This window comes from Miniopterus schreibersii (genome assembly GCF_964146895.1).
Source record: "Miniopterus schreibersii genome assembly, chromosome: 6".
NCBI classification, from domain to species: Eukaryota; Metazoa; Chordata; class Mammalia; order Chiroptera; family Miniopteridae; genus Miniopterus; species Miniopterus schreibersii.
This window is the reverse complement of record NC_138107.1, coordinates 38,707,394-38,720,218: the sequence shown is the minus strand read 5'-3', so window position 1 is coordinate 38,720,218 and position 12,825 is coordinate 38,707,394. Positions and strand designations below refer to the sequence as shown.

Below are 12,825 nucleotides of genomic sequence, written 5' to 3'. Positions count from 1 at the left end.
AGTATTTTAAGCAGAAAGGAAATTAAAACAGGGAATTAGGTGTTTACAATGTCATTGAAAGGACAGAAGTGGGTTCTAGCGTGGGCCTTCAGGAAAGAGTCTGAGAATATCACAGAGGAGACCCACTGGGGCAGCTCTGCTAAGCTGCTGTTAAGAACTGTGAAAGCTCTGAAATTTTACCCTATTTGCAAGCTGACAAATTAGCCCACCAGTTTCATAAATTCCGGCAAAAGTTACAAAACTCTTAGAGACAGAGGACTTTATTACTTACAGCATAGAGGTAACATGAACTTCCTCTCGCCCCCAAGCCTCAGGAGGATGACATGATGATTGGACATACAGATGTGAAATCATGAGCTTTTGATAATCGGAATATTCATCTAGTTGATACTGTGTTCGAAGACGATGCGATCCATGAATGAAAATTTGAGTGAATTTCTTCTCTTTAAACCACTGTACAACATTCTGATATGAACCAAATAACAATTGATGAATATTCAATAAGAATACTAACAAATTCTTATGGTATTGGTGTGATCTAAAGGAGTATAACCCCAGTGTTTAGCTCTTGGTGTCATTATGTGAGAACAAGTGTCGGGAAGCTATAATGTTCTGCTTCGTCCTTTTCTGTCACTGCATTAAAAGCACTGCAGCTGATGCTCAGAGTTTCTTTAACTCAAAAAGTCCTATTAAACAAAAATAGATGTCTAATTACTAAAAGAGCTTTTCAAAGTTGTTACATTAAGGAAAGTGTAATCTTTGTATTTTATAGCAGATACATCATAAGAAAAAAAATGATCTTTTACTCATAGTAGCTAGTGTTTTCTGTCCTAAATAACTCCAGCACCCTCTAGTGACAAATTTCATGAAAAAAGAAATTTTCTCTTTACTATCCAGGAAAAGTGATACCAAAACACTATGAAGAAAAATAAATAAAATATGTTGATGTCAGTAGTGTTATCCTTACCACAGCTTGTGATCTCTCTGGCTAAATCTTTTGGCCTTTCCGTGTTTCCCTTAGGCTTGCACACAGTATTCCTGCCTCCGGCCGTCTCCTGTTTTCACTGTCTCTATCCCGGGCCTTTCTTAGCTGTGAGCATCTTTCGTCCTTTGTCTTCCCTTTCTCTTTACTTTGAGAGATCTCATCCATCCTCGTGTTTCCATTATCTCCATTCAAAATGTGGTCAGACCTGTGCATTTCTGTTATAATCTTCACCACATCTCCAGTTGCCTTATAGGCATTTCCACAGAAATGTCCTGCTGAGCTTAAACACAAGATGTGTAGATGCACCTGTGTGGCCCTGCCCTCAGTATTTGCACTTGTGTTAGTGGTGCCCTTTCTGAGTGGCCACCAGGCTTAGGAGCCGGACGTCCTCTTCATTCTCCCTCACCCCAGGTCCCCATGCAGACGCACCGCCACGTAACTGCTCCATCTGTTATCTCCTGTCTGTCTATTATCCTGCCTGGAAAACTCTGACAATTATTCCCCACTCACCTAAGCCTTCCCTTCAGGCCGCTGCCGTCGCCCGCCCTCAGTTGTGGCCACTCTGGCTCCTCTTGGTCTTTCTCCTTAGCTGTGGCTAAGATCTCCATCAAACAGCAGCATTCAAATTTCACTCCCAGTTGTATTATGCCCTTGAGAGCTTCATGTAAACAATTATGTGTTGCCTTATAAATAAACTGTAAATTATCTTTTTAAAAAAGAGTTTTCCATATATGTCTTTCAAAATACCAGTAGTACCTAGCATGATGCTAAAGTGCATAGCAGAAACTGAGTAAATACTTATTGAATTGAAATCAATAGAAGAGTCATATATCTGAGCAAGAAGAATAAATACAATACCACATAGACTCACTGCTAGAGGACCCTAAAACGAAGAAAGTCCTTTTCATCTAGATTATATTTGTAGTTAATGAAAGTAACACGTACAAGATCTAGGTGAATTTCTCATTTGGCAATTTCAAATAACTGAACTATTATAAAAATACTAGTTAGATGTCTGACGAAACTGGAAATCTCATGAATTAGCACCAGTGCCGAAGACTATTCCTGGACAGTTTTATATTACACAGAGATCTTTGGCTTTTCTAGAACTCTAGACAGTCATCAGGGCCTTTGATGAGAGCACCCAATGCGTTCCGGGTCAGCCCTCCTGGCTTGGCGTTTGTACAGCAGCCTGTCCACATTCAGGGGCACACCGTGGCTTCCTGTCCCCATACCACTCCCCTTGAATCACCTGCTTTGTGTCCTCTCACTCACCTCTCCCTGCCCTGTTCTGATATCTCCCAGAGGGCACTAGAACTGATGACCACAGACAGTAGCATCTGGAGGAAACTTCAATTCTTCTGTGTCACTGAATAACTGAAAATGCATCTACTATAACATTGTCGGAATAAAATGAAAAGAGATTATTTGAAAGCAGCCACAATGTCATTAGATAGAGAGACACCAGTGGCTTGTCAAAGCAGCAAATAGTTTTGAGCCAATATTCAGCCATCTTCTGACTGTCCCCAGTCTCTTTAAAATAATATTGTGTAATATTCTAGGGGAAAATACAATGATGTTGAATCCCAGCAAGGTGCAAATGGTGATAGGAGCAATATACATATTATCTCATATAAACAATGGAAAACATTTGAAATTATTTGATTATATAACCTGCCTCCAAATCAAGTAGCTAATCAGCTAGAATGTTGTAGAACTAGATATGACCCCAAAAGCGATTTTACTTCCTCTCTGCCATGCTGGCTGCCTGTCCTTTAAGAAATGAAATAGCTAAGATTTATTGTACATTTACTTCCCCAGACAGTGGGGTAAATTCTTTACTGGCATTTATTTCATTTAATCCTATGGATTAGGAACTGTTATTGACCTTGTATCACCAAAGAGAAAAATGAGGCTTAGAAATTTGTCTCACTCTGTCCCCAACCCCTGCCTAGATATCTGTGTTCAGAAGTCCTCAGTCACCCATAGGACTTAATCCAAATTCCTTAATTTGCACTGATGATGCTCCAATCCTTATTTCTCTACGCAGATCCTCTGCTCCCCTGCTCAGAACACTTGGATTTGCTGAGTCCAGCTCATACATCTCTGCGTTTGGTCTGACTCTGGTTCTTTCTGGAGCGCCCACCCCTTTACTGTTTGTTTGTTTAACTCCTAGCTTTTCTCAGTTCCATGCTCCAGCTCCCTCCACTGCTCTCTAGGTTTCTTAACACTCACATTTCCCCTTTGGCCTAGGCTGTCTTCTCTTTCGGTAGTATTCTCTTTTTCTTCCTGTGGCTTGATACCTCACTAAGTTATCCATCTCTCAAAGGCAGGAGCTGCTTTTTAAACCCCTCTGTAGTGCTATGTCTTTCATATTTGCTGATGGCTGCAAAACAATATTTCAGAAATGATTTCATGATTTAAAAAATCTAAAAAATATTAAAGATACTGAAAAAGATAAGTATTTGATTATTCAAATTACCTCAACTGAGGAAAGTTTTCTATTTCCTCTCTGCATCCCCAGTTCTATTAAATAAGGACCCAGCTATATACACTGGTAGATCCGCCCCACTGAAAGTCTTAGAACCGGAGGGAACTTCAAGGTGCTGAGCCCACCTCTGTGCCCTGGCACATTCAATACATAACTTAGCACTATTTTGTGTATATGCATATATACATAGTATTTCACTGTTGAACCATTTGTGAGCAACTTACAGATATTATGCCCCTTTAACCTTAAATATTTTGGGACATTTTCTTATGTGGTCTGTGTACCATTATCAGTTCAGGAACATTAGCATTGATATAATACTATTATCTAATGCACAGTCCAAATTCAGATTTTGCAAATTATCCATTAAAAAGACCTTCATAGTGTCGAGGATAGTCTTTTAATTGGCAAGAATATTTCAGCCTTTTGTTTCTTTTATGGCATTAACATTGCGGAGTACAGGCCAGTTGTTTTTTACAGTGTTCCTCAGCTTAGGCCTGATTGTTTCCTCATGATTTAATTCAAGTTACATGGTTTTTTGAGGAGCACTGAATACCTAGTAATTATCTCCTTCTCAGGGCATCACATCAGGAGGCACATGATGCCAATTTGTCTCTGTTTTTTAAAACCCAAGTTACGATTGACATACAAAAACTTGTGGTAAGAACAATTAACATACAACTTGCCCTCTTAGCAAATGTTTAAGTATGCACTGCTTGATTTAGAAATAGGGGATGGTTGGGGGCAGCAAGTGCTGAGGCAAGTTAGGTGGTTCAGATAATCACAGAATCTGTGTGACATTAAAATCCTACTTGCAAAGTGATTCTGAAATGGGTTTCTCAGCCTCTTGCTCCACCTCCTGCGTGAGATATGTGAGCTGGGAGCAATGGCATCATCAGTCCTGGACACCTTCCCTCCTGATCTCAGGCTCCTTTTTAATCATTCTGTGGTCCTCCTCTCACTTCCTGACTCCTCTTTTCCTGTTTCTCTTGTGTTGCAAATGGGGGAGCTGCTGGCCTTTCATGGTACAGTAGAAAAGGAACTGGATTAAGGAACTTCTGTGCCCATCTTTTTCACTAATTGTGTGACCCCCGTCCCCCAATCACCAAGCCTCTCTGGGCTCAGTTTTTCCACTGATAAAGGGGGAAATGAAAGTAGGTGATCACATTAATATGATCTGCTTCGGTACATGACCATGTATGTGACCATTCCCCTAGTATCCTCGTAACCCCCATGTTGTGCGGTGTGAGGTATAAGCACTTTTGTCTTTCTTTTTTTAAGGTTATAGCTCAGCAAGTATCAGATAAGCACTTGGAAGAGGGCCGGCTTTTTCCTCCTTTGAAAACCATTAGAGATATTTCTCTGAAAATCGCAGAAAAGGTAAAACTATTTTTGTTGAACCTCATTATTTTTCCTTCCTTCTATTGCTAAGTATGCATTTTTCGGTATTGAAAATTCACTTTCTTGAAATTTATATGTCACCTATTGGCACAGTCCCTCGGCAGAGCTTAGGGACTCTGTTTGATCCATAACAATGGAAAAATTGGCTGAATCATTAATATCCCTATCAGTCTTTTTCTCTCCTATAATTTAAGTAATTCATTAGAATTTCCTTACATGTAGGTCTTTTCCACTTTACCTTTTTTTAGTTAGTATCTTCTGTATCACAATTATTAAAATCACCAAAATATTGTAGGTGTGGTAGAGTGACATTTAGACTAAACCACCTGCCTTATCCATGTCTCCATGATGTGTGGATCCGTGTCTCCATGGTGTATGGATCCATGTCTCCGTAGTATATGGCATCTTATAGATGACAACTAACACTGGGCAGAGGGCAACACAATGACAGCAAAGCACTCACAGCTTTTGGGGTGGCAGATGAACTATTGAAGGAATTGGCCAAGAAGAACCTGAGGCAGAGAAATTTTCTGTAACTGAGGGAGAAATGGACATTTTGGCAATATAGTTGTATTAGTTTACTAGGGCTTCCATAACAAAATACCAGACTGGGTGATTTAAAAACAAATTTATTTTCTCATAATTCTGGAGGCTAGAAATCTAAGTTTCAGGTGTAGGCACATCTAGTTTCTTTGGAGCCCTCTCTCCTTGGCTTGTAGGTGACTGCCTTCTCTGAGTCCTCATGGGGTCTAACATCTGTGTATGCACGTCCATGGTATCTATGTTCAAATTTACACTTCTTATAAAAACACCAGTCAATGTAGGTTAGGGCCCACCCAAACAGCCTCATTTTGATTTAATTACCCCTTAAAGGCCCTATCTCCAAATACAGTCACTCTGAGGTACTGGGAGCTAAGGGTTCAACATTTTGGGGTGACGTAGCTCAGCCCATAATAGTTATATGTTTAAACTAGGGTTTCTCAACCTCATGCACATTTTGACTGGATAACTCTTTTGTTGGCTGTCCTGGGCATTGTAGGATACTTAGCAGCATCCCTGCTGGCCTTTTCCCACTGATGCCAGTACCCTCTGCACAGTTGTTACAACCAAAAATGTTTCCAGAACATTGCCAAGTGTTCTCTCAGAGGCAAAATTGTTCGTGGTTGAAAATCAAAACTATTAGCAAGTTTTTCAAAACAACACCATTTAGGATTCATATGTCATCTTGTTGCTCATAAATGCTTCAAAAACTAAGTAATCCTTCAAAACACATTTAGATAATCTGCTTGGTTATTTATTTATGAAAGAATGCTCATATTATCTCCTAATGTGTGTCTACTAGTTTTTAACTAGTTTGAATTGTTAATACACTGAACAGTAGTTGGGATTACAAGAGAGCAAATATGGAAAGAAAAGAAAACCAAGGATAGAACATAGTTTATTTTCTGTCTAGAAGACAGAAGAAAGCAAGCAGTTAAGAAGAGAGTAGTCATGATTTTAAGAAGACTCAGAACTGAGCAGCGGGTCAGAAATTAGAGGATGACAACATTTTCAGGATGGGATGGAAGTTGTGGTTAAGAAAATCAAATCCTGGTCAGAAAAACTAGTTTTAATGCTGGCAACTTTTTTTTATACTTAAGAAGTCATCAGGAACTTTTACAAAAAGTACTTTCCGTAATACAAGAAGTTAAGAAGGCCGGGGGGAATGAAGAAAGCAACACAGTCTAAGCCACTCTTCCTGAGTTTGGCATTGACAGGGAGGAGAGAGTGAGGCTTTCACAGAGAGAGAGGATCATTGAGAGAGTGTGTCCTGGGAGCAGAAACAGGAATGAAACCCCACACAGTCTATGTCAGAAATGAAGCAGTGCATTTTATTAGGAAATCAATACAGCCGTTACAAACAGGCACAGGGGTCTTTTGGGGGAGATGGAAATGTTCTGAAACTGGATGTGGTAACAGTTGTACAACTCTGTAAACTTATAAAAATAATTGAATTGTATACTTAAAAAGGTTGAATTTTTGTGGTGTGTGAATTATACTTAAAAAAAAAAAACAACTATTCAAGAAGTAATAATTATAGGCACTTTGGAAAATAGAGAAGAGGAAAATGCCTAAAATTCTACTTTTCTAACACAAGTATTAGTATCATTTTGGTGCATTTGCTTCCAGTCCTTTTTCATTTGTTTGCTTTCTTTTCTAACATCATTATAATAATGTATGGTGTATACATACTTTTGTTTTCTGAGTTTTTCATAAACATTTCTCTATAATGCAGCACAGTCTTTATAACCATGTTTTTTTCATAAATGCTTAATTTTACATTGAGAAGAGATACTTAATCATTCTAATGTTCTTCAAAATCAGACTATCCAAATAAGTCTAGCATACAAATAGCTCCTGAGTGAAACTGAAGTGAACTTGAGTACATATGTATGGAGTGATTCATTTTGATAAGAGGGGGAATCCATTTTCTCAAAGAAAATATGGGAAGAGAGGTTGTTTGAATACAAAGAGGAGATAGTCTGAGTTGATGAAAAGGGAAACTGAGATAGTTTTATCAGATTAGTTGGAATTTTCTCATAGAGTGGTGAGTTAAATGGAGACTTGACAAGGGGAACTGTTTGAAATTGCCTGTGGGAAATATGAGAGGAAGTTGCTTTTTTGTTTTATTTTTTAAAGGAGGGTAAAAGCATAATGTGTAACCACACAGGCCCAAGCAAGGTTAGGAACGGTGGGGCATCGCTGGAGAAAGCCGGGACTGAGGCTACCCCCCTGGGGACTAGAGTGGCAAGTGTGGCACAAAGACATGGAAATGAGGCTCTGTGATAGTGGGAAGGAGTATTGAAACTGCCCGTGGAGTCCCGTTGATTAGATGAGCAGTGTCAGGAGACTGGGATAAATACAGAGATTTTGTAAGAGGCTTTGGTCAGAATAGGGATTATTAAAACTGCAATGTGTCTGAGTTCAGACTTAGTAGGCATATGACGATGTGCAGTTCAAGATGATTATCAGTCAGGTCACTTCAAGACATTTCCCACTCTTACCTGAGGAATCCTGGTGTGATCACCCTGGAATAAATATCTACTATCCACACTTTCCTTCGTTGCTGACACCATATTCGCCTCTTGGTACATAATTTATAATTGCGTTTTCATTTTGTATCTTCTCTGTGTATGTGTGCTTTTATTATAATACAGCTTAATTTTTTTGAAAACAGGATATAAATTATATATTAATTCTTTGGAACAGATAAAAACTTCTGACATGTGCTCACCATCACCTCTGTTCATTAAAGTAACTAATATCCTTTTTCTATTTCTAGATTGTGAAAGATGCATACCAAGAAAAGACAGCCACAGTATATCCTGAACCCTCAGACAAGGAAGCGTTTGTCCGCTCTCAGATGTATAGCACTGATTATGACCAGATTCTACCTGATTGTTATTCCTGGCCTATGGAGGCCCAGAAAATGCAGACCAAACCTGCCCAGTAGCAGAATAGCTAACATTTCTAACTCCATTAATGAGATCTTAAATCTTTCATAATTTCTAAAGATTAGAATCTTTTATAATGATTTATAATATGCTAGATTAAGATCATTTTACTTTAACAATCTAAAAAGTTATGGGGAAAATTAATATATTTAGGATAATACCACACTAGACAGTTTTGCTTCATTTACTTCCTGGTTATTTATGATTTCGATCTTGTTTTGCCCAAAGTTCTCTTTAAAAGCTATTGTACCTACTACTGAGAAGCTCATTGTTTTTATATAGGGAACTACGGGGAAGACCAAAATTAGTAATAAATTGATACGATTAAAATTAAAACCCATAATTCTTTTGTTGACCATTTTGTTAAAAATCTTTTTATATATGTATATATAAAAAGACAGAAATATATTTAGGCATAGATGAACTTTCGCTAAAAACAGAAACAACACTTTGTTGCCTAGAGAAATTAACTTCTCAGGTATTTTTATTCCAATTCAGACTATATTTGTTCTTTTGGTGCAACTGAATTCTAACATTTCTAAGAAAGATCATTGCTGTTTACAGTGCCTTGGACTACCTTAGATTATAATATTCTTTCCCCATTGTTACATCTTCTTATCACCGTGACTGCCTCTGTCAGATATCCCTTCTAACAGCACCTTTCTTTCCCCTGACTAAGTGCCCTGTCCTTCAGCTCCACACTGCTGCTACTGGGCCTCTGAGGACTGTGGCTCCTGTCCTGAGGTAGGTACCTTCAGTTCAGCACAGCCTGAGCAGTGGGAAGAGTGGAGGGGAGAGAGTAGTAGGTAAGCTCCTTTAGAAAGGGCTGTCTGCAGAGTCAACATCTTAAGACAAAGATCTCCAGAGTCAGGAGCAAGAGTACAGTTCCCAGACAAGCTGGGTTCCCACTTGAGCGACCTGCTCTAATGTCCCCTTGGTTCGCCCAGGTAATCAAGAACTCATCGTGTGGCTACAGTAAACACAATTTCGCCTGCAATTGGAGAAAATTTTGTAACCTCTTCCCCAATGTCAGAAATTATCTTTACATTAGATATTAAAATATTCTAATTACCATTAGTAGTTACAACCAAGAAGTTCATGTTCATTTCAAGTTTTACTTTAGAAATTAATCACTGAACCAGTGGAGACAATTTTAAATTCGTAAGCTCAGATATAATAACATTTGCTATCTATTTGTAGAATTTTTTGGATAATTTTCTAGTTTTGAAGTAATGCTTTTAAAGAGTATAAAAAGCTGTTCAAGGTAAACTGTACTATAAAATGATTTTATTGGAAGTTTACATAAGTTGAAGATTACACAAATTGTTGTAAGTGTGAGTAGAAGAGGTAGGAGTATTTCTGAAGGTAAGATTGAGTCAGGAATTTCCTCAATATAGTTATTTTGAAAAAGACCCAGAATGCCTATTTTTTGTGTTTCCATGTTGTCTTGTAGCTCTAACTAAATGTACTTACCTATGCAAAAGATTGATTAAAACATGGAAAAAAGTCAGTGAATAAAATGATAAAGTAATTGTTTTTCTATTAAAGTGTTGTTGCATTTAAAAATAATGCTGGGTCTTAATGGGTGGTCATTTGGCAGTATTTTATGAATTTAAAAATATTCTGATAGCTAATTTCAGTATGAACTTAGTTTAATACATGCCATATACTAGGCTACTTCCTTGTCCTCAGAGAAAGATAGTGAAACAGTGTTGGATGATTACTTACTAGGTATCATGTATTCTGCATACATGATCTTATTTAATGTAGTTTCCACATTTCCTTTATGAAGTAGGTATTTTGAGTAACTTGCCAAGTCCACAGAGCTAAAAAGCAAAGGAGGTGGGCTTTAAATCTGTTTATCTTTCTTCTTAGTCTGTTCTCTTTTTACTAGAGTGCAATAGAACAGCACTGTCCAGCAGAAGAAAGTGAGCCACATGTATGAGTGCTGTAGCCTCATAAAAAGAAGAAAAGTGAAATGGATATTAATATATTTTATTTAAACCAGCATTTTTCAGAATATTATCATTTCGGCATATAATCAATATAAAAATAATTGATAAATTTTACATTATTTTGTTCATACTAAGCCTCTAATATCCAGGTATTTACATACACATCAGTCATGAGAACATACAGAACAATGGAATAGAACAGGGAACTCACAGAGACCCCCTGAATATGAGTTACAGAGGTGGCACAACCATCAGAGATAAAGAATGGAGTGTGTAGTTAAAAGGATTAGGAAAACTGGCCTACCACATGGAGAAAATTAAAACTATATACTATACATATACTATACAAAATTAAAACTATACTAGATAAAAAGCTAGACTTCAAATGGGTTAAAGACCTAAGTATGAACAGTAAAATATAAAGCTAATAAAAACTATTGCAGCAAAATATCTTTGGGACCTCAAAAACACAAACATGAGGTTAAAAATATTGATGGAATGCATGATCTAAGGATGGGAGGGTTTTGGCTGATAAATGGCTGCAGCCATAAAACTGTAAAGGATGAAGAAATCCAGGTCAGTGGGATAGGTTGCTCACTCTCCAGAGATGGAGTCATAAAGAAATAGATAATTTAGTCTCAAAGGCTTAGGTTCTTAGCTCAAGGCAAAGTATAAAAAACGAGAAAAATGCCTATGTTTTTGCTAAAAGAATCTCTCTCTTGCCAGCTGTAAGGCTGAAATAACTGAAAACCAAGTTCTTACTTAACCTGATGGTTGCCAGATTATACCAGGAGTTGCATTCACAGCCTCACCAGGCCTCATGCGAAAGTTGAGTATTGACCTGGAAACAGTGGGACGTGGATTTGGAATGGGGATGTATGGCAGGGGTGATTTGGACAACTCGTGATACCCTAAACTAGGTGAACAGCAGCTCATGTTTGATTACTGCAAATCCTGTGTCCCAGGAAACCCCTCAACCCCAGGCAAACCCAAACACTTGACATGTCCTCCCTTGCTAATCAAAGCAGACCTCTTCCTGTCTAAAGACAATGTTGCTGCCTTGCTTGAAGATCCTGTAATGACCTCACGTCATTTACACCTGCTCTTCCCACATTACTTCTACTTATCGCTGTACACATGGTATCAGGTTCCAGCATGGAAAGGAGCTGTGGTTGATACAATTAAAAAGGCCAACTCAGAATAAGAAGATTCCCACCAAAAGAATTATAGACTTTGCTAATTTATATTGGCATAACCTGAGGAAAATAGGATTGTGAAAATGTACTGAGGACTAAGTATATTTTCAGATTGGGTGGAATTGATTGATAGGGATGCACTTGCCGCAGGGTCTGGATTCAGTGTGCTGCCTAAGCAGTTGAAAGTGATTCTACTTGTTGGTTCAGTTAGCTGACTGAAATGTAGACTCACATTAAATACAATTGAAAATACAAACATTCCTTGAAATAATACAAAGGAATTCAAAGATTTACAAAAGTAGGAGTGTTGGAGTGGATTTGTCCTTGCAAATCAGATCATTCTACACCTAACGATTTCCTAACTGGTGTCCCAAGAGGACCTACCAGTGACTCTCACTAACGCCTTGAGAGACACATTGATGAAGGGAATAGGAACATCCATGAAAAACAATTTTTAAAAAATTGAGGTGTAATAGCGTATTAGTTGCAGGAGTATAACATGATTCGATATTTGTATATATTGTGAAATGATTACCACAATAAGTGTAGTTATCTTTCACCATATATAGTTACAAAATATTTTTTTTCTTATGATGAGAACGTTTGAGTTTACTCCTTTAGTAACTTTCTTATATGCGGTAGAGTATTATTATCTATAGTCAGCATGCTGTATGTTACATTTCCATGGCTTATTTATTTTATTTTTTAATCCTGACCTGAGGATATTTTTTCCATTGCTTTTCAGAGAGAGTGAAGGGGAGGGAAGGGAGAGAGAGAGAGAAACATTAGTGTCAGAGAGACACATCAATTGGTTGCCTCCCAATCACTCCACAACTGGGGCTGGGGATAGAGCCTGCAACCAAGGTGTGTGCCCTTAGTCGGAACCGAACCCAGACTCTTCAGTCCAAGGACCTATGCTCTAAACCACAGAGCCAAACTGGCTAGGGCATATTTATTTTATAACTGGAAATTTGTACCTTTTGACCCCTCTTACCAATTTCCCCTAGCCCTCCATGCCTCTACCTCAGTCAACTACCAATCTTTTTTCTTATCCATGGGCTCTGTGTTTTGTTTATTTTTTGTTTCCATTCCTCATATAAGCTTATTTTAATTAGCATAATGCCCCCAGGGCCTATCCATGTCGCAAATGGCAAGACTTTACTTTTTTTATGGCTGAATAATATTCATATATACCACATTTTCTTTATCTGTTCACTCATTGTTGGACGTTTAGTTTGTTTCCATGTCTTGCCTATCGTAAATAGTGCTGCAGTGAACATGAAGCCCATACATTTGTATGAAG

General features: G+C 38.0%; 1 protein-coding gene across 1 annotated transcript in view; it reads left to right on the top strand.

Annotated features, from left to right (window-relative positions):
* The window catches only part of ME1 (malic enzyme 1), a 133,897-nt gene extending 123,965 nt beyond the window's left edge, over positions 1-9,932 (top strand). Inside the window, exons 13-14 of the mRNA XM_081140896.1 lie at positions 4,758-4,856; positions 8,200-9,932. Of these exons, the coding sequence (XP_080997022.1) occupies positions 4,758-4,856; positions 8,200-8,370 (270 nt within the window). The 3' untranslated portion in view covers positions 8,371-9,932. The remainder of the gene's footprint in view (positions 1-4,757; positions 4,857-8,199) is intronic.
* Positions 9,933-12,825: the final 2,893 nt, after the last annotated feature.